The sequence below is a fragment of the Nycticebus coucang genome, chromosome 3, assembly GCF_027406575.1.
Source record: "Nycticebus coucang isolate mNycCou1 chromosome 3, mNycCou1.pri, whole genome shotgun sequence".
In the NCBI taxonomy this organism is placed as follows: domain Eukaryota; kingdom Metazoa; phylum Chordata; class Mammalia; order Primates; family Lorisidae; genus Nycticebus; species Nycticebus coucang.
The window spans coordinates 323344-351055 of NC_069782.1; the positions used below are offsets into that span (position 1 = coordinate 323344).

General features: G+C 57.4%; 1 protein-coding gene across 4 annotated transcripts; it reads left to right on the plus strand.

Annotated features, from left to right (window-relative positions):
- Positions 1-130: 130 nt before the first annotated feature.
- Positions 131-27156, plus strand: SBF1 (SET binding factor 1). 4 transcript variants are annotated; one of them, XM_053586679.1, is made up of 41 exons: positions 131-379; positions 6632-6717; positions 7133-7270; positions 7484-7642; positions 7725-7835; positions 8456-8561; positions 8653-8785; positions 8876-8984; positions 9059-9172; positions 9288-9365; positions 9778-9891; positions 9975-10103; positions 10183-10281; positions 10356-10560; positions 10641-10753; positions 10946-11095; positions 11344-11412; positions 11489-11647; positions 11723-11991; positions 12066-12238; positions 12314-12387; positions 12465-12660; positions 12873-13000; positions 13297-13475; positions 13599-13735; positions 13837-14044; positions 14411-14607; positions 14686-14823; positions 17480-17557; positions 17871-18052; positions 18135-18314; positions 18857-18922; positions 19031-19216; positions 19287-19413; positions 19487-19617; positions 19689-19919; positions 25332-25439; positions 25536-25747; positions 26325-26412; positions 26477-26608; positions 26690-27156. In XM_053586679.1, exons 1-41 carry the CDS (start codon positions 325-327, stop codon positions 26786-26788), a joined length of 5646 nt encoding a protein of 1881 aa, XP_053442654.1. In that variant the 5' UTR covers positions 131-324; the 3' UTR covers positions 26789-27156. The 4 variants fall into 4 exon arrangements, with proteins under 4 accessions (XP_053442654.1, XP_053442652.1, XP_053442653.1 ...); XM_053586677.1 differs by having other exon boundaries at positions 132-379; positions 18857-18958; XM_053586678.1 differs by having other exon boundaries at positions 132-379; positions 11747-11991; positions 18857-18958.
- The last annotated feature ends 556 nt before the right edge of the window (positions 27157-27712 follow it).

Sequence of the window (27712 nt, forward strand, 5' to 3'; positions counted from 1 at the left end):
TCGCCACCGTGTCCTCGGCCGGAGGGCGGGGCCCCGCTCTCGGACGCCGGCCCGACGCCAGCCAGACCAATGGGAGGGGGCAGATAAAGGCCCCGCCTACGAGGGGGGCGGGACGCGGCCGCGCAACCGCACGGCGCGGCCGGGCGGGCCGGCTGGCTGGGAAGATGGCGGCGGGAACCCTGGGTGCTGTAGCCGCCGCGGAGCGAACTCGGGGCGTCCGGCCTGCTCGGTCCAGGGCGGAGGCCGGGCCATGAGTGCGCCGCCGTCGAGACCCCGAGCCGCGGAGCCCGCCCGCGCCCCTCGGGCCGCCCCGCGTCTCTCGTCATGGCGCGGCTCGCGGACTACTTCGTGCTGGTGGCGTTCGGGCCGCACCCGCGCGGTGAGTGCCCGGCTGAGGACCGGAGCGGTCTCGGCCAGCTGGTGGCCGTGGCTGCAAGTAGGCGGCCCGCAAGGGTGGCAAGGCTGCACGGCCTTGCGGCGGCTGGGAGACTAAGACCCTGGCGTCGCAGCCTGCCCGTGACCCCGCGAGGTGGGCTGGGCGCTCTTTGCCGGGCGATGGCGGTGGCGGTGGCGGTGCCTCCCGGCGCGCGGCCCGATCGCTTGCCAGCCGCTGCTCCGACCCTGGCACTGTGTCCGAAGTCTCTAGTAGTCTTGACCCGGTGCAGAAGAGGGGGTTAGGGTTCAAGGGCTCTTTCACGGAGAAGCGGTATTTGACCTGAAACTCGGAGGATTTCAGGAGGAAATGTCAGAAGCCGTGAGAGAAGAGCGTTCCTGGCGACCAGCCTACCCGTCCAGGCCCTACAAGCCAAGCCCTGGGTGGGGGATCAGCGTGGTGACTGGTGGTGATGTCCAGGAGGTCTGTGTCTGGGGTCAGCGCCTGTGTCTGGGAGCCCTTCAGCCCCGGCGGGGTAGGAGAAAACCGAGCCTGACAATGACATCAGCAACAGCCATGGAGACAGTGCGTTGGCAAGCAAGCTTGGTGTGCCAGGCCCTGCCTGCCCCTTTGTGTGTGTGTGATCTCACTTCTTCCCAGCAGCCCACCGAGGTGCGTGCAGGCACAGGAAGAGTTAGTATCTGGCCTGAGTCAGGACAGAAAGGCTGGGACTTGCACCCAGGTTGTCAAATCCCACTGCAGAGAGGCAGTGTGTCCTGGTAAGGCTGTGTGGTCAGGCAGGGGCTGCACCTTGGGCTTGTAGGTGAGATTGGGCCCATTCCCATTTGCCTTGCTTCTTGTCAGTCCTGCCACCACAGCCACCACCCAGGACCTGCTTTCTCTCCTCTTTGCTTTTCTTCTTGTGTGTGCCTCCCTCCACCTGCTGGACTCCAAGTACTCTGAAGCCTCTTCAGCGTCTTCCCCATCATGGGTGCCTCCCCCAGTGCCCTCTCACTGGTTCCTCCTTGCTGTTACCATCCATCCAAGTATGCGTCTTTTGGTAGTGTCGGTCGTGAGCGTCTCACCTCCCAGAGAGGGAGTTCTCATAGGTGCGGACCATGGTGTCCTGTCCCCCTGCATGGCAGGCCCACTGTCAATATTGTACTGGCCCCAGGGAGATCCTTCTGTTCTAAGACAAATATGGAGGCATGGAGGAGGCCAAACCACCTGGCAGGGTAGGCATCTCTGAGTTAGCAGGGTACAAGACTGGAGCCTGAGTCCCCTGAGTGGCAGGAAGGAGTGATTCCCAAACTGCTCACTATAGTGGGAGGGTGGGGGGCATGGAGCCCCCTACCCACGCCTTCTGGAGTTGGAGCTGGTCAGCAGCTGGCTGGCATCCCTTAGAACAGTGGTTCTCGGGTGGCTCCTGTGGCTCAAAGGAGTAGGGTGCTGGCCCCATATACCAGAGGTGGCGGGTTCAAACCCAGACCCGGCCAAAAACTGAAAGAGAGAAAAAAAAAAATAGAACAGTGGTTCTCAACATTCCCAATGCCATGGCCCTTTAATACAGTTCCTGTGGGTCGCGACCCACAGGTTGAGAACTGCTGCCTTAGAAGAACTGGACCCTCTCTTAGGAACAAGCCCATAGGCTGAGACCATGGCCATACACTGAGGGAAGAGCTAGGTGGGAAGTGGGGAGAGAGGGAGCCAGAAGCAGGGGATCAAGGTGTGGAGGTCAGTGATTTTTTTTTTTTTTTAAGAGACAGAGTCTTACTTTGTCACCCTTGGTAGAGCGCTGTGGTGTCACAGCTCACAGCAACCTCCAACTCCTGGGCTTAGGCGATTCTTTTGCCTCAGCCTCCAGAGTAGCCGGAACTACAGGCACCCGCCACAACACCTGGCTATTTTTTGTTGCAGTTTGGCCAGGGCTGGGTTTGAACCCACCATTCTCTGTATATGGGGCTGGCACCCTACTCACTGAGCCACAGGCTCCACCCGAGGTCACTGGTTTTATAGCTTTGTCACCTGGGGTCATTCATTCAGCCTTCTGTGCCTCAGTTTCCTCATCTGGAGATGGGGAGAATTACACTAACCTCCCAGGCTGCTGTGAAGATATGAGGATAAACACACACAGAAAGCTGTAGCACATGAGCGGTCCCTGAAAATGACGACTGTTTTACTAATGACTGAGCAGCAGGTGTTCAGACCCTGTAGGCACAGACAGGGCAGGAAGTTCTGAGGGGTTGAAGGACCCCTTGGGTTCCTGCACACCCGGGACATGAGGTAGGGTAGGGTCCTTTGGGTGGTTACGAGTGGAAAATAGCTTGTCTTTGGTCTGGATCTGGAGCCACGGGGTGCAGGGCCTACGTGCTGAGTATGTGGCTCAGCTGTGGGTTGGTCCAGAGTCTGCCTGAAGCAGAATCCCCATTGCTAGTGGTTACCAGCTTCAGGGGCCCTGAGGCAGTGAATGCCTGGGTTAGCTCTGACCTTTTCACTTCCAGGGGTACAGGTGGCCAGCACTGGCCCATCTGTAGGCCCCTCACCTGGTGAGCCAGAATCCCTTTGTGTGCCCTAGGCTCAGCTCTGGGGCCAGCCTGAGGATCAGACAGACCCACTCTGCCAGCTGTTGGCCTTGAAGTGCCCTGACAGTGGTCAACCAGTTTAATACAGCATGCCCAGTGCTGAGGTGTCTTTGAGAGCAGAGGACAGCCAGCAGCTGAGTGTGTGCCTGACCAGGAGGAGGGGAGGAACCCCTAGCATCTGAGAAAAAGACCTTTCATACTATGGCCTGGGCTCTCAGTCCTGTCCTGACCGTGATGAGCTGGCCACACTTTTTTTTTTTTTTTTTGAGACAGAGTCTCAAGCTGTCACCCTGGGTAGAGTGCCATGGCATCCTAGCTCACAGCAACCTCTAATTCTTTGGCTCAAGTGATCCTTTTGCCTCAGGTTTTCTATTTTTAGTAGAGATGGGTTCTCACTTTTTGTTCAGGCTGGTCTCAAACTCAAGCAATCCATCTGTCCATCCACCTCGGCATCAGAGTGCTAGGATTATAGGTGTGAGCCACTGCACTGAGCCTGGCCTAGCTGGCCACACTCTTGAGCCCCATCTGCTGTCCCCACTCATGTTCCTGCCCTCTCTCTGGAGTAGTTTGGGGCTGTTTCAGGTGCCTCTCAGCTTCTACTCTGGGAGCTTAAAGGGGTCTAAGGCTATGGGTCCCCCAGCCTGGGCTGACTGTAGTGGTGGGCAGGTTGGGAGGTTGGAAGGACAACCAGGAGGCTGCAGGGTCTGTGCTCAAGTCCTACCACTGCAGCTGCCTGGGGGAGCCGTCTGCATGGTGATGTCTGGGTGGGTGGTGCAGCAGGAAGGTGCCATCCTTCCTTCTTTCCTCCTCCCTCTTCCTATAGCTGGGTTCCTCCCAGGCAGCAGAGCTGGCCAGTGTAGACAGCAAGGTGTATAGTGGGCGTGTGGCTAGGGGCAGGGGAGGCTGCCGTCCTTTGCTTCTCCCTGGTGCATGCTGGCGTTGGCAGGGCCCTACAGGTGTCAGAGCCTGGGTTTGGTGATGGGTGTTGCCCCAGATGCCAGGACATGTGGCCTGTGTTTTCACAGGGTGCTGCCTGCAGGAGAAAGTTTTCCTCCAGGAGTTTTGAGGACAGGAGCCTCAATCTTACACTTGACTGGACCTCCTCTCAGCCCTGGGTTCCAGGGTGGAGGGGATGGAGACATCCCTCTTGTCTGCCTCAGGAGACCTTGGTCCTCTGGGACACACAGCTAAGCCGTTTGGATTAGTCCTGTTGCTGTGGATGGGGGAGGGCTCTCCCTCTTGTCTATGCTGAGCAGGAGCTTGGCCACTTCAGGTCACTGACCCTTATGGCCGCAAGACTCGAGTAGGTCAGTGAGATATGGCAGAACCCCTGTCCCTTTGGAACGGAGGCCAGTGGCCAAGCTATAGCCTGGCCCCCAGTAGTATAGAGCTGTGGTGTAGGCTGGGACCTTGTGAGGTGCTAGGAGAGGGCGGCTGGGGTACTGCATCCTGTCAGCCCTCGGGTTGCGGAAGCTGCTCTGTACTTCCGACTCAGGAACCTTTTTACTTGTGGGGTAAAAGTGAGGCTGAGTATGGGGAGGATGGTCGCGTAGCCGACTGTATGCATTCCACAAGCCATAATTAGGTTGTGGTCTGTGCCAGGAGCTAGAGCTCCCTATCAGGCCCAGCTGGTGATAGGTGCATAGTGGTCACTGGGGGTGTTTGGGGAGGGAGGTCGTTGGGGTCCCTATAGGCCCCAGGCTCAGGGCAGAGAGCCTCCAGAAGAGGGGACACTGGGCTGAAACCCAAAGGGCAGGTGTAGGGCCACTGTGGTGCAGAGAAGGAGCTTGGGGAGACCCGGCCTGCTCAGCCGGCCTGACCTGGTCCTCCACCCCAGCTCAAGGAGAGCAGAGCTTAGAGTTGGTTGGGTGGAGGGTGGAGCCCTATAGAGAACTTTCTGCAGGCCTTTCCTGGCCTTGTTGGGGGTCTGCAGAGCAGAGGCTGCTGTCTCTGTTCGCACACCCTCTCTTGCTTCCTCCGCCTGCTGCCTCGTGGCAAGAACTGGGAGAGACCTGGGTGCCAGCCAGGGCTGGGCCCAGATGGTGGTTTGTGGCCCAGCACAAGGAGGCCCCTGGGGGAGTGGGTGGGTGGGGGGCGGAGTCGCAGCTGGGAGTGCCAACCTGGGTGTGTGGAGGTGGGGGCGGCACTAGCAGACACCTGGCCGTCAGTGCAGCGTCCTCTGCTGTGCCAGTGGTAGGAGGGGGAGGGGAGGAGGAAGCTGAGGTTTTGACAGTCAGAGCCATCCTGCCTCCCACCTCTTGCACAGCAGCAAGCAGCAGCCTGTTCCTGACACCCCTGGCCTTGCCTCCCTGATCCTGGAGGGGTGGTGGTCTCCTGAGGCTGCAGCCTACCTTCTCTGGCTTGAGGTGACTCAGGAGCGTGTTGAGTGGGCTCCTCTGTGCCCAGGTGAACCAGGCTGCGGCTCTCTGGGCTTGGGGTGGGGGTCCATGAGAGGCTCAGTGTCACATGCTGAACCCTACCCATCTGCCCCTGCCACTTCCCGTGAGCAGCAGTGCTGAGGCCAGTCCAAGTAGAGGATGGGGTCACTGTGCTTTGGGGGGCCTCCAGGGCATGTGTGGAAGTGAAGGCAAGGATGCCTTTGTCTTTCCTGTCTACCCTCCTCCACCCTCTACGAGTCCTGTGAGGCCCACAGAGCTGTCTCAGCAGGAGCTGGGCCCTGAGTGTCTGGTCGCAGCCCTCTCCCGCTTCCTGCACAGGGTCTATAGGCCTGGAAACCACCCTGGGTATGGTTGTTGGTGAAGAGCAGACCAGAGGGAAATTAGGGGTCATGAAGTTCCGAGGAAAGGAGAGGGGTCTCCGGGAAGGCAGGCTTCCTGGTACCCCTTTCCCCAAGGCCCTCCTCCTTGGCCCAGGGCCCATCGTCTGGCCTGTGCATAGGGGCTGTCAGGGCAGGGAGCAGGCCTGGGGTACCACCTTCCCCTAATCTGCAGCGATGATAGACCCCGTGCTCAGGAGGCCATTTGGGGACCCTAGCAGACCTTGCTAAACTCTGTCTTCTGGAACTTGTGTTGACATCTGCCCCTGAGGTGCTACAGATGGGGACCAGTTTGGGTTGTGGGCACGAGTGGTCTCCCTGCTCGAAGAGGGACTGAGGTTCCCACACCGACAGTGAGTGGCACCTCTAGCATGGGCCCAGAGCTGGTGGGAGATGGAGGGCTCTGGAGTGCCAGATCCATCCTGTGCTCCTGATGTGCCTGTGGTGTGCTGCTCACTGCCTGGCAGATTATGAGAGTTAGGGGGACTCAAGGCCTTAATGGGGGTCTGACTGTGGAGGCAGATGCTGAGTGGGCTGTGGAATATTCTAGTACTTTTGCCCCTCATTGGAGGGGCTCCGTGCTGTGTGAAGCTGACAGATGGAAGGAGATCTCTGATGTGTGGCCCTGATATAGTGGGGGTTTAGGGCCAAGGCTTGCAGGGATATGGGAACCTCTCTTTTTTCCTCCAGCTCTGGTGGCCTTAGGGCCTGTAGTTGCCTAGTGGCTCCCCACAAGAACTATTTTGAGGGGGCTGAGGCTAGTCTGGTGCCAGGTAAGGACCTGGTGGGTGTAGTGTTTCCATCCTGGGCCATGAGATGGCTATCTGGACCCGCAGGCATCTGGGTGCAATGAGGGGGTGGGAGGTGTGGAGTGTTCTGACCACCTGCTGTTGTCCTCAGGGAGTGGGGAAGGCCAGGGCCAGATTCTGCAGCGCTTCCCGGAGAAGGACTGGGAGGACAACCCCTTCCCTCAGGGGATCGAGCTGGTGAGTGGGGGGCTGCCTCCAGGGGGGGTAGGCAGGTTGAATGGCCTCTCACTTAAACCCCCAGGACTGAGGAGCCTGCACAGTGCCTGGCCCCTGCTGCACTGGGGATAGGAGAGGGCAGAGGCACACTGGAGGTGGGGGCAGCAGGCCACTTGGTGCCCACATCACTGTGTCATGTTGTCATTGGCTCCTGACAGTGGGGACCATCCCCTGTCGCCTGGTTCCCACAATAGATGGTGAGGCTGGAGACTGTTAATTCTGAAGCCCACGAGGCGAGGTGTCCCCAGGGTCACAGAGTGCTGCATGTGTCACTGAGCCCTGGCAGTACAGATGCTGGGGCAATGGGCTAGGGACAGCAGGCTACTTCCCACTGCAGGGATGGGCAGAGGAGCTGACTACTGAGCCCTCCCTGCAGTTTTGCCAGCCTAGCGGGTGGCAGCTATGTTCTGAGAGGAATCCACCGACCTTCTTTGTTGCCGTCCTTACGGACATCAACTCCGAGCGACACTACTGTGCCTGCCTGACCTTCTGGGAGCCAGTGGAGCCCACACAGGTCAGTCTGGGAAGTCTTGGGTGTAGCAAATGTGGAGCAGAACTTTTGGGGTGCAGCCCCCACCCCCACCCCGGCCTCTGCCCTTGGAGATGTCTTTCACCTCGCAGATGCCGCAGTTCCTAGAGGGCCAGGCCAGGCCAGTCTGAGCCACCTGTGTCCTCCTTCTCCCCACCCCTGACTAAAGAGAGCTAGGAGACGGGTTTCTGTCTGCAGGAGGCAGTATGCTCCGAGGACCCTATGGAGAGGGAGGAGGTGGTCGATGTGAAATGCCAGGTGGGGCTGTCGTCCACAGTTCCTGCCCCATCTGGCCAGCTTTTTGCTCCGAAGACACTGGTGCTGGTGTCGCGACTGGACCATGCAGAGGTGTTCAGGGTGAGGCAGGCAGCCGGGGTTGCAAGGTGGGACTCAGGTGGCCCTTCGGCTATCTGGCCATTCCCTGGTTTGGTCCTTGCAGAACAGCCTGGGTCTCATCTATGCCATCCACGTGGAGGGCCTGAACGTGTGCCTGGAGAGTGTAGTTGGGAACCTGTTGACATGCACCGTGCCCCTAGCCGGGGGCTCACAGGTGGGTCTTGGGGGCAGCTGGTGCCCCCACAGCTATAGGCCGTCCTGGTGCAGTCACAGGGAATGGGTAGTGGTGGGCATGTGGAGTCCAGCTAGGGTTGAACATGGCCGGAGGCCTCAGACACTCCCTCCCATGTCTTGGTGCCACTGCCACCTGTCCTGGGCCTGCCTGTTCACCTGGTCCTTCACTTCTGTGCTTGGGGCCTGCGTCATCAGCCTCTGTGCTTCTGTTCTGTGGGCGTGAGCCTGTCTCTGGATGTTGTGTCAGCTTGTCTGTCTCCTCCCTGCCCTGTGCTCTCAAGAGCTGGGGGTGTCTAACTGTGTCTCTCTGCCGTCTGTCCTGTGCAGCTGGATTCTGTTGAGGAAGGAGCGGTATGGATTCTTTATTTCTTCTGCCCACCTAGGCCCTGTCCCTGCCCCAGGTCAGAGGCAGCCACCCCTGTCCTGAGTTTTCTCTGCAGCACTGTTCTGGTGACAGGCAGGGCGTGGCCTTCTTGCACCGTGCCACTGCCCTAGTCTGTCCCATTTGGGTCTGTTCACAGGGCCTGCCCAGGGACACAGAGCTCTGGGTCTACGTGGGTCTGGTCAAGCTGCTGAGCTCTGACCCTTCTCTTTCCACAGAGAACCATCTCTTTGGGAGCTGGAGACCGGCAGGTCATACAGACCCCACTGGCCGACTCGCTTCCAGTCAGCCGCTGCAGTGTAGCCCTGCTTTTCCGCCAGCTGGGTGAGTAAGCCTGTCCCCCCTCAGGCTTGGCTTCCTCTTCCTGGGGCTGGGGGTCAGGTGCAGGTTCTCCATATCTCTCCCCTTCCTATAGGCATAACAAATGTACTGTCTTTGTTCTGCGCTGCCCTCACGGAGCACAAGGTCCTCTTCCTGTCACGGAGCTACCAGAGGCTCTCAGATGCCTGCCGGGGCCTCTTGGCGTTGCTGTTCCCTCTCAAATACAGGTGCTCACCCCTGCCTGAGCCCCCCAATGCCCAGCTCCTCCACCTGGCCCTCTCCTTTGGGCTCACTGCATCCTATGGGGGCTGCTGCAGCTTCACCTACGTGCCCATCCTGCCGGCCCAGCTGCTAGAGGTCCTCAGCACACCCACACCCTTCATCATCGGGGTCCACGCGGCCTTCCAGGCAGAGACCCAGGAGCTGGTAAGGGCTATGGTTTGAGTCCACCTCGCTGCACAGGCCTGTGGGTCCCTGACCACTCGCTCCCTTGGCCACAGCTGGACGTGATTGTTGCTGATCTTGATGGAGGGACAGTGACTGTTCCCGAGTGTGTGCACGTGCCACCTCTGCCGGAGCCACTGCAGAGCCAGACGCACAGTGTTCTGAGCATGGTGAGGGGTCTGGGGAAGCTGCAGACTCGCGGCCTCTGGGGAGCAGCCACCTGGCAGCGATAGTGTCCAGAGCAGAGGCCAATATGCAGCCTCCTGCTCCTCTCTGCCTCCCCAGGTCCTGGACCCAGACCTGGAGTTGGCTGACCTCGCTTTCCCCCCTCCTTCGACGTCCACTTCTTCCCTAAAGATGCAGGTGAGAGTCATTGCTGTTCCAGTGTGGTGACCCCCACATCCCCCACCCTCTCACTTAGGTCTGTTGCCACTGATGGCTGAGCACACTGCAGCCCCTTTCCAGGCCAGCCCCAGGCTCCTGTTGTGGGGGCAGGAAGGAGCCAGGGAGTGAAGGAGCTGCAGGCAGCTCAGTGCAGGGTCATGAGTGGCACAGCTGAGGTGGCAGGGGGGCCTTTGGGACCAGGACTCAGCATCCGGTCACAAGGAGCTCCTGAGGGTCCTGAGCAGGAGCAGCTTGTCCAGTTTTGAAGTTATGTGGTCAGCCATGTGTAGGATGATGGAAGGAGGTGGGCAGGAGAGGCTGGGGAGGCGGAAGGAGTACCAGACAACCTGAGGCTGGCGGCTGGTGCTCACCCATGGGGCTGTGCTCCCAGGACAAGGAGCTGCGGGCCGTCTTCCTGCGGCTCTTCGCTCAGCTCCTGCAGGGCTATCGATGGTGCCTACATGTGGTACGTGTCCACCCGGAGCCTGTCATCCGCTTCCACAAGGTGGGTGCAGGGGGGCAGGGGGCTGGGTGTGGGGGTGAACACCCAGTAGACCCCTGAAATCTAACCTCCCTGTTTCCCCCCAGGCAGCCTTCCTGGGCCAGCGTGGGCTGCTAGAAGATGACTTCCTAATGAAGGTGCTGGAGGGCATGGCCTTTGCTGGCTTTGTGTCAGAGCGGGGTGTCCCGTACCGCCCCACGGACCTATTCGATGAGGTACACCCTGGTCTGCTCCCCTGGCCCCTGCCTTGCTGGCCTGCCTGACCTTGCTTCCCTCTCCCTCCTGCCCCTCCAGCTGGTGGCCCATGAGGTGGGACGGATGCGGGCAGATGAGAACCACCCCCAGCGTGTCCTGCGTCACATCCAGGAATTGGCAGAGCAGCTGTATAAGAACGTATGCTGGCAGCAAGAGGGGGGCTTGTGTGGCCTGGATCCCCAGCCCTGCCCCATGCTGCCATCTCCTCTCAGGAGAACCCGTACCCGGCCGTGGCCATGCACAAAGTACAGAGGCCTGGCGAGGCCAGCCACCTGCGTCGGGCACCCCGGCCTTTCCCCCGGCTGGATGAGGGCACTGTGCAGTGGATCCTGGACCAGGCTGCAGCCAAGACTCAGGGTGCACCCCCAGCTGTGAAGGCTGAGAGGAGGACCACAGTGCCCTCAGGGCCCCCTATGAGTGCGTGATAAGAGAGGGGCAGGCTCCCAAGTTGGCCAGGATGCAGGCAGGACTGGGGTGAGCATGTCCTGTCCCCCCAGCTGCAATCCTGGAGCGGTGCAGTGGGCTGCAGGCCAACAGTGCCCGCCGGCTGGAGGTGGTACGCAACTGCATCTCCTATGTGTTCGAGGGGAAGATGCTTGAGGCCAAGAAGGTAAGACATGTGGGTTTTTCCCCCTGGGGTTGTGGCAGTGGCTTCAGAGGAGGCTCTGGCCTCACCTGGGGGCTGTGGTCTCTGGGCCTCTGGCCTCCTGGGCACCCACTGCACTGCCCCCTTCTCCTGAGCCTGGTGTGGGGGCTTCCCCTGCCTCCTTCCATGCCTCTGGCTTGTGCTTCCACCCTCCAGCTGCTCCCGGCTGTGTTGAGGGCCCTGAAGGGGCGTGCTGCCCGCCGCTGCCTGGCACAAGAGCTACACCTGCACGTGCAGCAGAACCGCGCAGTTCTGGACCCCCAGCAGTTCGAATTTGTTGTCCGCATGATGAACTGCTGCCTGCAGGTGAGGCCAGGGGGCTCTGTCTGTGGGATGGGGGTCCCCAGGCTGCAGGGGTGCCAGGGGCGGGCACCATGTTGGAGGCAGGGATAGGGTCTGGGATCTCCTGACATGGAACCTCCATGGTAACCCTGAGGAGACAGAGCCAGTGGTTCTGGGTCATGTCTGTGGTGTCCAGGAGACAAGTAGGCCATGGTTGGAGGCAGGCACTGCCTGGTGAGGGAGGGTTGCAGGGTTCACTGCTATGTCCACAGGACTGCACCTCTCTGGACGAGCACGGCATCGCAGCTGCTCTGCTGCCCCTGGTCACAGCCTTCTGCCGGGTGAGTGACCTGGGCCTGGGTTTCCTGCCTAGCCCCTTCCTAACTGCCCCAGTTGACCTCCCATTGGCATCTGCAGAAGCTGAGCCCGGGGGTGACACAGTTTGCGTACAGCTGCGTGCAGGAGCACGTGGTGTGGAGCACGCCGCAGTTCTGGGAGGCCATGTTCTATGGGGATGTGCAGACCCACATCCGGGCCCTGTACCTGGAACCTGCTGAGGACCAACCCCCCTCTCAGGTGTGCAGACTGCCTGGGCCCAGGGTGGGGTGGGAGCTGGCATGGCACTGGCTCATGCACCTGGTACTGGGGTAGGACAACAAGGAGGCGCCTTCCCAGGAAGACGAGCGGTCTGCCCTGGATGTGGCTTCTGAGCAGCGGCGCCTTTGGCCAACCCTGAGCCGAGAGAAGCAGCAGGAGCTGGTGCAGAAGGAGGAGAGCACGGTGTTCAGCCAGGCCATCCACTACGCCAACCGCATGAGCTACTTGCTGCTGCCCCTGGACAGCAGCAAGAGCCGCCTGCTGCGGGACCGTGCGGGGCTGGGTGACCTGGAGAGTGCCAGTAACAGCCTAGTCACCAACAGGTGGGTGAGGTGGGAGTGGGCAGGATGGTGTGGGCGGGGTCGGGGCCTGTGCCCACTGCCCCTCCCTGGCCCAGCATGGCGGGCAGCGTGGCTGAGAGCTACGACACAGAGAGTGGCTTCGAAGATGCGGAGGCCTGCGACGTAGCTGGGGCCGTGGTCCGCTTCATCAACCGCTTTGTGGACAAGGTCTGCACAGAGAGTGGTGTCACCAGTGACCACCTTAAGGGGCTGCACGTCATGGTGCCAGGTATGGAGGTCTGGGATGGATACTCTCCCCTCAGATGGGCACTGTGGGCCCAGGTGTGAGAGCGCTCTCCTACAGACATTGTCCAGATGCACATTGAGACCCTGGAGGCTGTCCACCGTGAGAGCAAGAGGCTTCCCCCTATCCAGAAGGTGAGTGGTGGCTGGGCAGGCTGTGGGCGGCGGGGGCCTGAGCTGGGTCCTGAGTGGCTGCCCCTGTGCCTGAGCAGCCCAAATTGCTACGGCCACGCCTGCTGCCCGGTGAGGAGTGTGTGCTGGATGGCCTGCGTGTCTACCTGCTGCCAGATGGGCGAGAGGAGGGCACCGGGGGCAGTGGGGGTGGGCCCACACTGCTCCCAGCTGAGGGCGCTGTCTTCCTCACCACGTACCGAGTCATCTTCACGGGGATGCCTACTGACCCCCTGGGTGAGCCGCCTTCTTCCTCTTCCTGCCAGATCTTTGGGGTGGGAGGGGCTTTTCCCTGATTGTTCCTCCTCCTTTCTCAGGGTGGTTGGGCCCTAGAGAGGTGGGAGGTGGCCTTTAGTCTCTTCCTGCAGCCTGGAGCCCCTATAACTGTGGTCCCTGAGATTATGGGGACCCTTTCCTGTTCTCTGACTCTGTGGCTGGCCTGTTATAAGTTGGGGAGCAGGTAGTGGTTCGCTCCTTCCCGGTGGCTGCGCTAACCAAGGAGAAGCGGATCAGTGTCCAGACGCCTGTGGACCAGCTCCTGCAGGACGGGTTGCAACTGCGCTCCTGCACTTTCCAGGTGGGCAGGGAGTGGGTTCTTAGTTTGGGGCCCTCGCCTCTCCTCTTGGGTTGCTGTCATCTGCACATTTGACATGCCATATTTGAGTCCTTGTCATTTCCTTGGTGTCATTGTCTTGCTGTGCAGTGCAAACCCAGACCTCCCACTTGGGTTCTTTGAGTGACAGGACATGGGGTCTGCCTCCGGCATGCCTGCATTGAGAAGGGGCCCAGGCACCTGGAATGTTGTAGTTGAGGGAAGGACCTTGGGGACCACCTAGACCTCCAGACCCCTGACAGCTTCTTTTTCTGACGCAGCTGCTGAAAATGGCCTTTGATGAGGAGGTAGGGTCTGACAGCGCTGAGCTCTTCCGCAAACAGCTACACAAGCTGCGGTACCCACCAGATGTCAGGGGCACCTTTGCATTCACTCTGGGCTCTGCTCACCCACCTGGCCGGCCACCCCGGGCTGCCAAGGATAAGGGTCCCTCTCTCAGGTATGGATCTGGGTCCCAGGGCCAGGGCAGCCAGGCCCCAGCTGTGCTCTTGGCTCAGCCTTTCCAGATCCCTGTGCCCATATCCTTCCCTCCCATTTTCTTGCCTGACTCTGCGTGTCCCAGGACTCTGTCCCGGAATCTGGTGAAGAATGCCAAGAAGACCATTGGGCGGCAATATGTTACTCGCAAGAAGTACAACCCCCCTAGCTGGGAGCACCGGGGCCAGCCACCCCCTGAGGACCAGGAGGACGAGATCTCAGGTGTTGGGGGGGGGGAAGAGTCCTGGCTAGCCTCTGGGTGGATCCCCTGTGGAGAATGGACTATGACTGGGTGGTGACCCCTGTGTGCTTGCCCTGTGCAGTGTCAGAGGAGCTGGAGCCCAGCACACTGACCCCATCCTCGGCCCTGAAACCCTCAGACCGCATGACCATGAGCAGCCTAGTGGAGAGGGCTTGTTGCCGTGACTACCAGCGCCTTGGCCTAGGCACCCTGAGCAGCAGCCTCAGCCGGGCCAAGTCAGAGCCCTTCCGCATCTCCCCAGTCAACCGCATGTATGCCATCTGTCGCAGGTGAGCCTGGCCAGGACACTCCAGGGAGGGTGCAGCCAGGGCTGAGCTCTCGGCTTGGTGTCAGCTTCCCATTTGACGTGTTGGCTGTTGGGTTGTACAGACCCTTGAGTCAGGAAGTCTCTCTCTGGAGGTGGTGGGGGCTTGGGCACCTTCTCTGCCTGCTGTGGCCCCATCATAGCTCCTTGTCAAATGTGAAGCGTTAGAGCCTGGGGCAAGGGTGAGCCTGCAGGTCCTGGTGGGCACCTGGCTGAGCTCAGCCACCTGGGCTCACTGCCTGTGAGTCTGGCCCCTCCCGTGCCTAAGACATGTGCCCTGGGGTGGGCAGGGCCTCTCAGGTGCCCTCAGGCCGTCACTCTCTTCTTATAGCTACCCAGGGCTACTGATAGTGCCCCAGAGTGTCCAGGACAATGCCCTACAGCGTGTATCCCGCTGCTACCGCCAGAACCGCTTCCCTGTGGTCTGTTGGCGCAGTGGACGGTCCAAGGCTGTGTTGCTGCGTTCAGGCGGCCTGCATGGCAAAGGTGTGGTCAGCCTCTTCAAGACCCAGAATGCACCTTCTCCAGGTACCCTCCCTGCACCCTGTCCTACCCCACCCCATCCTACCCTGCTCTGCCCCGCTCCAGCTCTGCTTTCTCTCCCAGGCCAGTCCCAGGCAGACTCAAGTAGCCTAGAACAGGAGAAGTACCTGCAAGCCGTGGTCAGTTCCATGCCCCGCTATGCCGACGCATCAGGACGCAACACGCTCAGTGGTTTCTCCTCGACCCACATGGGCAGTCATGGTAAGGGTGCTTGAGGGCAGGAGGCAGGGCAGGGAGGACTTTCATGGGCTGTGGTGGCATTTATGGTGGGCAGGCCAATGTGGGGCAGAGGAGGCCTTGGTCAGGGATGTTTGGGTGTGAGACAAGGAGATGGGCCTCCAGACACTGTAGGATGGGACAGGAAGCCTGCGGGTAGGTGTCCTGAGGCTCTGCCTGCCCTGACCACTGTCTCCCTACCTCTGCGTCTCCCCCAACTGTGACTTCCTGTCAGAGGCTGTGGGGCCTCCGAGTTGTCATGTCCTATAGGCACGCCTGACCACTTCCTTCAGCCTCACATCATCTCCAGCCTGTTCCTCCCCATAGCTCCTCTTATCCCCTGTCCTCATTTCTCCTGGCCTCGTCTGTGCTGGTCTCGCTGTCCCTGTCCCCAATGGCTGGAGCACTTCACAGGTGCCCTGTGCACTCAGGTAGACCAGTGCCAGGCTAGCTGCCAGCCCCCCAGGAGGAACTGTGTTCTCCCTCACCCTATGTTGTGGTCACACGAGATGTTTTCTGTCCTTACAAGGTGCGGGTTGTCTCTTGTCCCTTTTTGCAAAAGAGACACCAGACCAGGGAGGGTGGAGTGTGTGCTTGGGGCTGTCTGCTGGCAGTGGTTTGTGGGGCGAGGGGCTGTTTCTTGACGGGTTGGCCCCGGGCTGAGGGTGTGTAGCATCAACCGTCCTCTTCTCTACACCGACTGTTGTGGGAGTTGAGCCCTGAAGGCCAGAGAGAGGGTGCCCCAGCCAGTCTCCCCATAAGGCAACTGCTCTGTCCCTCCTCCCCCCACTTGCCTTGTCTGACCCTCTGACCTTCCCCCTCTCCTCCCACCTCATCTGACCCTATGATTCCATTCTACACCTAGCCCCTATGTCGTATGGTCTCCCTGTGCACCCACCTCCTCTTGGCCTAGCCAGTGGGTGGTGGGGCTCCTTGAATGTTGTCCTTGGACTCAACTCTAGCCACTGTCCAGCACACAGGCCAAGTTTGTGTCCTCATGTAGGTCTTCTCTGTGTGGATGTCTCATCCCTGCACTGGGCCTGCCCCCCCACCCCCCATGCCTAGGCTGTTACCTCTGCAGGTGCAGTGATGCTGCCCCTGGGGGTTTTGTGGGGCATGAACCATCAACATACCAGGCATCATACCTGACCCCTCGGTCCCTCCCCTAGAGCTCCTGAGCCCAGCTTCTAGGAGGGGCAATGGAGAGTTTTAGGGGCTGGAAGCACCAGCCTCAGGCAAAGCCATCCTTGATTTTGTCTGCTGTGCTTCCTGACTCCTCGGATTGACTGCACAGGTCTGCAGTCCAGCCTGTGTGGACTCCTGCTGAACACAGTACAGCCCCTCCTAGCACTCAGGGTCTGTGTCCTGTAAGCTGGCATTGGGGCTAAGAGGCTGGGAGCAGGGCCCTTGTGGTCACTTAGAGGGACGCCATTGTCAGCATAGGCCAGACTCAACTCATACTCACTCTTGTGAGGAATACTTGCTCTGTAGTTCAAAAGAGGTTTTTGATTTTCTAGACAGCAAATTATTATATGGTTACTTTATGGTTGCCCTGCCTTGGTGCCTGCAGGTGGGGCGCCCCCTCAGGGCCTGTGCCTCCCCCTTGTCTGTCTCTAGCCCTGGTGGGGCTGCCCTGACTGTCCAGCCATATGCAGTGTCTCAGCCTCCCCCATTTGTGGTCTTAGACCCTAGTTTGGGTCTAAGACTATCCCTGGCTGATGTCCTGAGCAGACCGGGCTGGCTCACTGAGCTGGGCGCCTCAATGAGGCAGCTGTCGGTGGACACAGGTGTGGGATGCAGGCTGGCATTGTGCCCAGCCTGTGGTGGCCACTTGCTGGATAGGGGAATGTTGCCTCATACCCCTCTCTGTGTTCTGTCCTTGGGAGAAGCAGGTGAGCCCAGGGCAGGGCGGTATACCCAGAGACCTCTGTGAAATCCCAGGTACCCCCTGTGCTCACATGGCCTCCCTGTGCCTCCGGTTCAGGTCTCACTCAGGCCACACCAGTCTTAGCCCAGCACAGCCCTGTCAGGTCTGTCTGTGTTCTGGGCTGAGCCACTGTCCACTTTCCTGGCCCTGAACCTGCCTTCTCTCTTCTGGAAGCCTCTAGGCCACCTCTTCTCTAGGCCACATCTCTTGGGCTCTTCCTCTGGGCATGTGTACTGCAGAGGCTGCTGAGTGTTGAGCAGTTCTGGGTCATTCTGTTAGGCCAGCGTTGGCCCCTGAACTGAGGGAGTAAAGTCTGGGGCAGCAGTTCTCAACTTGTGGGTCGCGACCCATAGGAACTGTATTAAAGGGCCACGGCATTAGGAAGGTTGAGAACCACTTGTCTGGAGTGTGGCTGCTCAGCATGGGCAGGGTAGAGGGACCTCAGAGGCAGACTATTCTGAGTTGGCCTGAGTGGGGAGAGAAGAACCATGCACAGAGGTGTGAATTGTGGGCCTTTTGGCATGGAGTGCTCTGTTGCACAGTCACCTTTGGCAGAGACCTTTGCCTGCATCAGAATAATGGATCTTCCCACTCTCTGAGACCAGGGACTGGTGTCCAGGGCTCCTGGGGAGGCTTTATAGGAGGCTTTGGCCTGTAGGCACCCCCAAGCCGGGCGCTCCCCAGGCCTGAGCCACCTCTCTGCTGTGCCCTCAGCACCCAGCCCCAGAGCCAGGGTCACCACGCTGTCCAACCCCATGGCGGCCTCGGCCTCCCGACGGACAGCGCCCCGAGGTACCGTACTGGGCCTGTGCAGCACCCCCTTACCTGGCACTGATGGCCCCCAGTTGGACTGAGTCACCACAGCCACTAATGTTTCCCTCCACACCTGACACTAACGGCCCTGCCCCAATCCCCTGGTACTTACCTGCCTCACACTGAGTCCTGCCTGGACACTAACACAGCCACACCCAGCATCTGTGTGCTGCGGTCCTCCCTCACACAGCCCTGCTGGGAGCTCAATTCCCTCCCTGGAGGCCAGGCCCAGCCAGCCCCAGGTAAGTGGTCCCCTGGTCCTGCATGGTGCTCACTGGTCTCTCCACTGCAGGTAAGTGGGGCAGTGTCCGGGCCAGTGGGCGCAGCAGTGGGCTCAGTGCTGATGTGGGTTCCCGGCTGGCTGGCAGAGACCTGCTGACCCCCCCCCAGGCCAATGGGGCCCCCTCTGATCCAGGCTTTTTGCGGCCTCAGCGTGCAGCCCTCTATATCATTGGAGACAAAGCCCAGCTCAAGGTGATGGATAGGGGCCTGGGGCCAGGCGGGGGCACAGGGCCAGGCATGTCTGCCTCACAGTGCTGGACCGGCCTCTTCCCAGGGTGTACGGCCAGACCCCCTGCAGCAGTGGGAGCTGGTGCCCATCGAGGTGTTTGAGGCGCGGCAGGTGAAAGCCAGCTTCAAGAAACTGCTGAAAGCCTGTGTGCCGGGCTGCCCTGCCGCTGAGCCTGGCCCAGCTTCATTCCTGCGCTCACTGGAAGACTCAGAGTGGCTGACCCAGGTCTTGCACCACCCCGGCTCCTCAGTCCCCTTGGTGCTGGGCCCTCACTTGGCTGAAGCTAAGTGGCCAGGGCTCTGGCAGTGTGGAGAACTAGGAGGCAACAGCTATTTTTCACCTGGGCTTGTGATGCCTAGAAGGTGGCTGGGTGGCCAGGATTGGCAGGATGCCAGCAGTGAGCATGTGTTGGGTTGCCTGCTGGACCTGGGTGTGCTGGTGGTCCACATAGGATATGACCCATGGGTCGGGTCCCATGGTAGGAAAAGACTAGGCACTGAGGACACTGGCTTGGTGGGTGCTGGATGAGTTGGAGAGAGGACAAGGGGTATCTCTGGGCACCTCCTCAGTCCTAAAGGCTTGGAGTTGGTGGGCTATGCCAGAGTCAGCTTTCCGGGATAGACTGTCCAGTACTGTGTCCACGAGCAGGGCTGCAGATACTGCCAATGTCACATGGGTACTCTGGACATGAGAGTCTCTGGCTTGGTCAGTGATGGGGTCAGAGGGCAACAGGTGCTAGAGGTGCTGAGGGCTGCCTGTCCCTGCAGATTCACAAGCTGCTGCAGGTGTCAGTGCTGGTGGTGGAGCTCCTGGACTCGGGCTCCTCTGTGCTGGTGAGCCTGGAGGATGGCTGGGACATCACCACCCAGGTGTGTGCAGGCCGGGTTGAGGGCGGGCCAGGGGCCTTGGGCTCCCTGCTGATCAGCTGGTGGTGTCGGCAGGTGGTGTCCTTAGTGCAGCTTCTCTCAGACCCCTTCTACCGCACACTGGACGGCTTTCGCCTCCTGGTGGAGAAGGAGTGGCTGTCCTTTGGACATCGCTTCAGCCACCGCGGGGCCCACACCCTGGCTGGGCAGAGCAGCGGCTTCACACCTGTCTTCATGCAGTTCCTGGACTGCGTCCACCAGGTGGGTAGGTGGCCATGTATAGGCTGGGGCTGTGTGCTGACCCCTGACCCCTTACCCATGTGGTGTACAGGTCCACCTGCAGTTCCCCATGGAGTTTGAGTTCAGCCAGTTCTACCTCAAGTTCCTTGGCTACCACCATGTGTCCCGCCGTTTCCGGACCTTCCTGCTTGACTCTGACTATGAGCGCATTGAGCTGGGTATGTGGGGAATGGGGTTCAAGGGTAGCTGTGTGGTCAGGAGGGGTCCAGGCTCAGCACTGCCCCTGTGCAGGGCTGCTGTACGAGGAGAAGGGGGAGCGCAGGGGCCAGCTGCCATGCAAGTCTGTGTGGGAGTATGTGGACCGTCTGAGCAAGAGGACGCCGGTGTTCTACAACTACATGTATGCGCCTGAGGACACAGAGGTGAGCCAGGGCTTGGTTGGGGCAGGTGATTCCTGCCTAGTTCAGGTCCTCAACACCAGGCCCACCCCCAGGTCCTGCGGCCCTACAGCAACGTGTCCAACTTGAAGGTGTGGGACTTCTACACTGAGGAGACGCTGGCTGAGGGCCCCCTCTATGACTGGGAATTGGCCCAGGGGCCCCCTGATCCCCCAGAGGAGGAACGACCTGATGGAGGCGCTCCCCAGAGTAGGCGCCGCGTGGTGTGGCCCTGCTATGACAGCTGCCCCCGAGCCCAGCCCGATGCCATCTCACAGCTACTGGAGGTGCGTGTAGTTCCAGAACAGGGCCTGGTCTGGCCTAGCACCTTCTTGCTCATATACAAGGGATGTGAATATGTGTGTGTGTGTGTCTAGATCGTGGATTTGTGTATGTGGGTGTGTGTAGATGCGTGGGTAGATTGTTTGTAGAAGTTTGTATGGATGTGGGGGGTGTGTATAGATTGTGAGTGTAGATCCTGGATGTGGGGGTGTGTGTGTAGAAGTTTGTGTGTATGGATGGGGGTGTGTGTGTATACACTGTAGGTGTGTATGTGTACATGTGTTTTTGGATGATGTGTATGGATGAGTGTTTGTGTGGGTATGTTTGTATGCACATCTAGGTGCACGTTCGTGCATGTCAAGCCAGCTACCCCCGGTGTTGGGGTGGCCCTGCCCTCCCTCCCACTATATGACCTTCTTATTGGCCTAGGGTAGCTGTGGTTGCCCTGTGACTCCACCCCACAACTTCCAGCAGTTTGAGGGAATCATGGGTCATAGTTGTTTGGGTGAAAGTGACCCACAAACACAAAGATCTTAAGAGTCCTTTTTTATTTCTGGTAAGACTCATTGTCTTGAGGTTGGCTTGGTCTGTTGTTAATGGAGCTACTAAGCTTTCTTATGACTGGCACCAGCTTGGTCAGCTCTTTTCTGTACTTTTTTTGCCTGTTCCGTGTGTTTAAATTTAAAGTCAGCTTCTTGTACGCAGTTGGTTCTTTTTATCCAGGCTGATGTTCTGTTTTGTTTTGAGGCAAAGTCTCACTTTGTCACCCACGGTAGAGTGCTATGGGGTCATAGCTCACAGAAACCTCAAACACTTGAGCTCAAGCGATTCTCTTGCCTCAGCCTCCCCAACAGCTGGGAGTACAGGCTCCTGCCACAGCACCTGGCTATTTTTATTATTTTTTTTTTTTAGTAGAGACAGAGTCTCATGGCATCACACAGCTCACAGCAACCTCCAACTCCCGGGCTTAAGCGATTCTCTTGCCTCAGCCTCTCGAGTAGCTGGGACTACAGGCGCCCGCCACAACGCCCAGCTATTTTTTGGTTGCAGTTCAGCTGGGGCCGGGTTTGAACCCCCCACCCTTGGTATATAGGGCTGGCGCTTTACCAACTGAGCCACAGGCGCCACCCCGCACCTGGCTATTTTAGACACAAGGTCTCATTCTGGCTCAGGCTGGTCTCGAACCTGTGAATTCAGGCAGACCACCCGCCTTGGCCTCTCAGAGTGCTAGGATTACAGTCATGAGCCACCGTACCTAGCCCCACTCTGATGTTTATTGTCATTTTTAGTCCATTTTTATTCATTGTAATTATTGAGATGGTTGGGTTAATTCTAGTCTGTTTTCTGTTTGTCCCATTTATTTTTTGCTCCTTTCTTCCTTTTCTTTAAAAAAAAAAAACAACAGTATTTTTTTGTATTCTGTTTTAGCTTCTTTATTTGGCCTTTTTTAGTGGTCGCCAGGGACCACAGTCATCATTTATCTTGAAATTACATTTCACCATTCAGGGGAAGAGCAGCGTACTTCCATTTAACCCCTTTCCTGTCTTTTGTGCTGCTATTGTGTCACATTTTACTTTTACATACAATATAAATACCCAGTATGTGTCATTTTTGTTTTAAATAATCAATTTCGTTTTAAAGAAATTAAAAAACAAGGAAAAAGCTTTCATTTTTGCCATTTCCAGTATCCTTCACTCTTTTAGTGTAGATCTGGCCTGGTATCGTTTCCCTTCAGCCTGAACAATTTTTAATATTTCTTTTTTTTTTTTGTAGAGACAGAGTCTCACTGTACCGCCCTCGGGTAGAGTGCCATGACATCACATGGCTCACAGCAACCTCTAGCTCTTGGGCTTACGCGATTCTCTTGCCTCAGCCTCTTAAGCAGCTGGGACTACAGGTGGCCGCCACAACGCCTGGCTATTTTTTGGTTGCAGTTTTGGCCAGGGCTGGGTTTGAACCCACCCCCTCGGCATATGGGGCTGGCGCCCTACTCACTGAGCCACAGGCACTGCCCAGTTTTTAATATTTCTTGTAATGCAGATCTGCCAGTCACAAATTCCTTCACAATTCCTTGCTTGTCTAAAAATGCCTTCAGTGTGTCTTTTTTTTTTTTTTTTTTTTTTGTAGAGACAGAGTCTCACTATACCGCCCTCGGGTAGAGTGCCGTGGCGTCACACGGCTCACAGCAACCTCTAACTCTTGGGCTTACGCGATTCTCTTGCCTCAGCCTCCCGAGCAGCTGGGACTACAGGCGCCCGCCACAACGCCCGGCTATTTTTTTGTTGCAGTTTGGCCCGGGCCGGGTTTGAACCCGCCACCCTCGGCATATGGGGCCGGCGCCCTACTCATGGAGCCACAGGCGCTGCCCAGTCTTTTTTTTTTTTTAAAGGATATTTTCTTTGGGCATATAATTCTAGGTTAACAGTCTCTTTACATTCAGCAATTTAAAGATTAGAAATCAGTGCTCATTGTATCCTTTTAAATTGTGTACACTGCCATTTTTCTGTATCTTAAATATTTTTCTTCATCTTTAATTTCAGCAATTTGACAATCAAGTGGTTTTTCTGTGTTCATCCTGCTTAGGTTTCCTTAAACTTCTTAGATCTGTGGGATGATCGTTTTTATTATATTTAATACATTTTAGACCATTGCTGCTTTAAATTTCTTTTTCTGTATTATCTTTCCCTCTTTTTCTTCTGGAACTCAGTTGTCCCATCGATTAGCCCTGTTTTTATTCCTCCATCATTTTTCTCTCTATATTTCATTTTGGATGATTTCTATTGTCCTGTCTTCAAGTTCAGTACTCTTTCTTATATTTTCATATACTCAAGCTCATCTAATGAATTTATTTTAAATGCTGCATTTTCCAGCTCTAAAATTTCTTTCTTTTTTTTTTTTTTTAAAGAGACAGAGTCTCACATTGTTGCCCTCAGTAGAGTGCTGTGGCATCACAGTTCACAGCAACCTCCAGCTCTTGGGCTTAGGCAATTCTCTTTTCTCAGCCTCCCGAGTAGCTGGGACTACAGACGCCCGCCACAATATCCAGCTATTTTTTTGTTGCAGTTTGGTCGGGGCCGGGCTCGACCCCGCCACCCTTGGTATATGGGGTTGACGCCCTACCCACTGAGGCACAGGCGCCACCCAGCTTTGAATGTCTTATACTATATTCTGAAATCTGTTTCATTTCTGAGTCTGTTTCTTTTAATTACTCCTGCCCCTCATTTTGCTGCCTTTTGCTTTTTTTTTTTTTTTTTTTTGTGATTTTTTTTGGCCTGGGCTGGGTTTGAATCCGCCACCTCCGGCATATGGGACCGGCGCTCTACTCCTTGAGCCACAGGCGCTGCCCATGCCTTTTGCTTTTTTAATCTTTTATTTCCACCTGGATGTTGTAGATCCTATATTGTTTTTGTTTTTTTTTTTTGTAGAAACAGAGTCTCACTTTACTGCCCTTGGTAGAGTGCCATGGCGTCACACGGCTCATAGCAACCTCCAGCTCTTGGGCCTACACGATTCTCCTGCCTCAGCCTCCCGAGCAGCTGGGACTACAGGCGCCCGCCACAATGGCCGGGGCTGGGTTTGAACCTGCCACCCTCAGTATATGGGGCCGGCGCCCTACTCACTGAGCCACAGGCGCTGCCCTGTAGATCCTGTATTGTTAAGGATAAGGATTGTGTTTGTCTTTCTTTAGAGTCTTAGGTTTTATTTTATTTATTTATTTATTTATTTTGAGACAGAGTCTTACTTTGTCACCCTTGGTAGAGTTCTGTGGCATCACAGCTCACAGCAACCTTTCTCTTGGGCTTAAGCAATTCTCTTGCCTCAGCCTCCAAGTAAACTGGGACTACAGGTGCCCACCACAACGCCTGGCTATTTTTTTAGAGACGAGGTTTCCCTTGGCTCAGGCTGGTCTTTAACTCATGAGTTTAGGTAATCCACCCACCTCTGCCTCCCAGAGTGCTAGGATTACAGGCATTAGCCACCACGCCCAGCCAAGTTCTATTTATTTATTTTTATTTTTGGAGATAGTCTCACTCTGTCCCCCAGGCTAAACTGCTGTGGTATGAGCCTGGCTCACAACAACCTTAAACTCCTAGGTTCAGGCAATCAGCCTCCTGAGTAGCTGGGACTACAGGCACCCATAGCGCCCAGCTAGTTTTTATTTTCAGTAAAGAGGGTATCTTGCTGTTGCGCTCAAGCTGGTCTGGAACTCCTGAGCTGGAGGGATCCACCCACCCCAGGCTTGCACACTGCTGAGATTTATAGGAGTAAGCCACTGTGCCTGGCCTATAGTGCTGCTGCTTCCTTTTTTTTTTTTTTATGAGACAGTCTCAAGCTATCACCCTGGGTAGAGTGCAGTGGCACCACAGCTCATGGCAACCTCAAACTCTTGGGCTTAAGTGATTCTCCTGCCTCAGCCTCTCAAGTAGCTGGGACTACAGGCGCCTGCCACAACGCCTGGCTATTTTGTTTTTTTTCTTGGTTGTAGTTGTCATTATTTTAGCTGGCCTGGGCTGGGTTTGAACCCGCCAGTCTTGGTGCATGTGTCCAGCACCCTACACTGACCTATGGGCGTCACCTCTGTAGTGCTTCTTGATGACACTGTTTGATGCCCCTGGTTAATTTGGAAAATTTTTCAGTATTTTCTCTAAATACTCATTTTGCCCATTGTCTATGAACCCGCCAGCTCTGGTGTATGTGGCTGGTGCCTTAGCCGCTTGAGCTACAGGTGCCGAGCCTCTTGGTATCTTTTGTACTCCAATTACACTCTTATCTCTTTGCTATATATATATATGTTTTTCATCATTTTGTCTTTCTATGCTTCAGTATGGATATTTTCTTCTGAATAACCTTTTATTTATTTATTTTTTTTTTTAGAGACAGAGTCTCACTTTGTCACCCTTGGTAGAGTGCCGTGGTGTCACAGCTCACAGCAACCTCCAGCTCTTGGGCTTAGGTGATTCTCTTGCTTCAGCCTCCCGAGTAGCTGGGACTACAGGCACCTGCCACAGCGCTTGGCTATTTGTTTTTTTTTTTGAGACAGAACCTCTAGGTAGAGTGCTGTGGCATTGCAACTCACAGCAACCTCTAACTCCTGGGCTCAAGCGATTGTCCTGCCTCAGCCTCCCAAGTAGCTGGGACTACAGGCACCTGCCACAATTCCCGGCTTTTTTTTGGTTGCAGTTGTCATTGTTGTTTGGCGGACCTGGGCTGGATTCGAACCTGCCAGCTCAGGGTATATGTGGCTGGCGCCTTAGCTGCTTGAGCCACAGGCGCCGAGCTGTGCCCAGCTATTTTTTATTGCACTTTGGCTGGGGCTGGGTTTGAACCCGCCACCCTTGGTATATGGGGCTGGCAGCCTACTCACTGAGCCACGGCGCCGCCCTGAATAACCTTTTGGTTCACTAACTTTCTTCCAGGACCTACAGCGGCTGGAGACAGAGCTGGGCCGACCCCCTGAGCGCTGGAAGGATACTTGGGACCGGGTGAAGGCTGCACAGCGCCTGGAAGGCCGACCAGATGGACGTGTGAGCAGGGATGGAGGTGGTGTGGTGGGGGGCGTGTTGCCTGGAGCAAGTAGAATCTGCTCAACCCTAACACAGGCCCTGCCCTCCTGCCCCCAGGGCACCCCCAGCTCCCTACTAGTGTCCAGTGTGCCCCACCACCGCCGCTCCCTGGGCGTGTACCTGCAGGAGGGGCCTGTGGGCTCCACCCTGAGCCTCAGCCTGGACAGTGACCAGAGTAGTGGCTCAACAGCATCCAGCTCCCGCCAGGCTGCCCGCCGCAGCACCAGCACCCTTTACAGCCAGTTCCAGACAGCCGAGAGTGAGAACAGGTATTAGGTATTCCCACCACCACTTGGGCACCTCTGAGTAGGGTTTCAGATCCCAGTTAGTTCTCAATGGGGTGTGCAGTTGTCTTTAGGGAACTCTATAGTCATTTCTTAGGGTGGGAAGATTTGTGTGGGAGGCCACGCTGGTGGCCCAAGTGTAAACCAACATTGGAAGGAGTTCCGAGCATAGAACCAGGGACCACAGGCAGCCTGTGGAAGGAGCAGGGGCTGTGAGGGACCTGTGAGGTGGGGTCAGCAGGGTCTCTCTCACCCTCTGAGGCTGGAGGAGCCACACTGCTGTGGCTGAGACCTGAGAGCTCTTCCTGGTGAGACTGCTTTCCCAAGACCCTGAGGCCCTGGTGTTGTGGGACCCTCCATGGTGTCTGGAGGGGTGTGGTGGAGCCTTTGCCTCCCCTTTCTGGGAGTAATCCTTTTCTTGGGCCTGCAGCCCTAGAGCTGCTTCACAGCCCCCTGGTCAGTGCTCTGTGGCAAAGGGATCTTGATTTTACTACTTGGCCTGGGACAACTGCTGGGGCCTGGACTTAGCTGGGCTCTGATGGCCCTGGTTCTACACACATAGGTCCTATGAGGGCACTTTGTACAAGAAGGGGGCCTTCATGAAGCCATGGAAGGCCCGCTGGTTTGTACTGGACAAGACCAAGCACCAGGTGAGTGAATGGTAGGGGGAGGAGGGACTGGGGAGAGGCCGCCCTGACTCCATGGCCCTTCTAGCTGCGTTACTATGACCACCGTGTGGACACTGAGTGCAAAGGTGTCATTGACCTGGCAGAGGTGGAGGCTGTAGCACCAGGCACGCCCACTATGGGTGCCCCTAAGACTGTGGATGAGAAGGCCTTCTTTGACGTGAGCCTCAGCTGGGCCAGGGAGTTGGGAGGGAGGGGCTCCAGTGTGGGGCTATGGAGTCACTGACCCACCCATTCCCAGGTGAAGACAACGCGTCGCGTTTACAACTTCTGTGCCCAGGATGTGCCCTCAGCCCAGCAGTGGGTGGACCGGATTCAGAGCTGTCTGTCGGACGCCTGAGCTCCCCAGCCCTGCCTGGGCTGCTCTGCTTCCAGTCGTTACAGACCACTAGGGGTGGGCAGGGCCGCCCCGGCCATGTTTACAGCCCCGGCCCTCGACAGTATTGAGGCCCCGAGCCCCCAGCACTTGTGTGTACAGCCCCAGCCCCCGCCCCGCCCCACCCCATCCCGCCCCATCCCATCCCACCCCACCGGCTGGCTCTAACTTATTCCAGCATCATGGGTGAGCACCATGCCGGGAGGTAGCCATGGTACAGCCCCGAGATGGGCCTGTAAATAGTCTGGCCCCGTCAGCATGCTGGCCCGGGCTGGTCGGCCACAGGTGAATTGTTTCTAGAATCAGAGTCTATATAAAGAGAGAACTAACGATGTGCTGACCCTCAGTTCTTGGGGATTTTGCTGCAGACATCTGCCCCTTGGGGTGTCCCCTCAGCAGCCCTTGGTGGGCTGTGTCCTGTGGTGTCTGTTGTGGGGCTTGTCACTGGCTGGTGCTTTCCCGTCTCAGTCCTGCCTGGCTGCCGTGTCCTTCCCTGTGATAGGTGCCGGCTGGGGTGGGGGCTGGCAGTAGCAGAAGCAGCAAGAGTTATGGGCATTGCAAAGGCAGAGAGAGGGTCCAGGTGTCTAGGAATGGCTACTGGTAATCTGACTGTCAGGGAGGAGGTGAGCAGCAGGTGTGGAGGAGGGGAAGGGTCCAGTAATGACAAGGTTGGGCTAGGTGCGAGCTGGAGTGGTAGGGACACCCGGAGGAAACAAGGGTGGCCTTAGGTAGGCTGTTGAGACCACCTGGGGCTCCCCAGGACCAGATGGATGGATCCTGCCCTCTCAATTGCAAGTTTGTGGGTAGGGTATGCTGCAAACAGCCCCAGGCACAGGGCAGTGCAGGACCTGAGAGGGACTGAGTCATTTCTCAGACAAACCCTCTGAT

Excerpts from the sequence above, each read along its gene's own strand:
- SBF1 (XM_053586677.1), top strand. The coding sequence starts at position 325 with ATGGCGCGGCTCGCGGACTACTTCGTGCTGGTGGCGTTCGGGCCGCAC. Across the intron at positions 11,992-12,065 it reads AACAGCCTAGTCACCAACAG|CATGGCGGGCAGCGTGGCTG; the intron begins GTGGGTGAGGTG and ends TCCCTGGCCCAG. Across the intron at positions 19,618-19,688 it reads ATGCGCCTGAGGACACAGAG|GTCCTGCGGCCCTACAGCAA; the intron begins GTGAGCCAGGGC and ends GCCCACCCCCAG.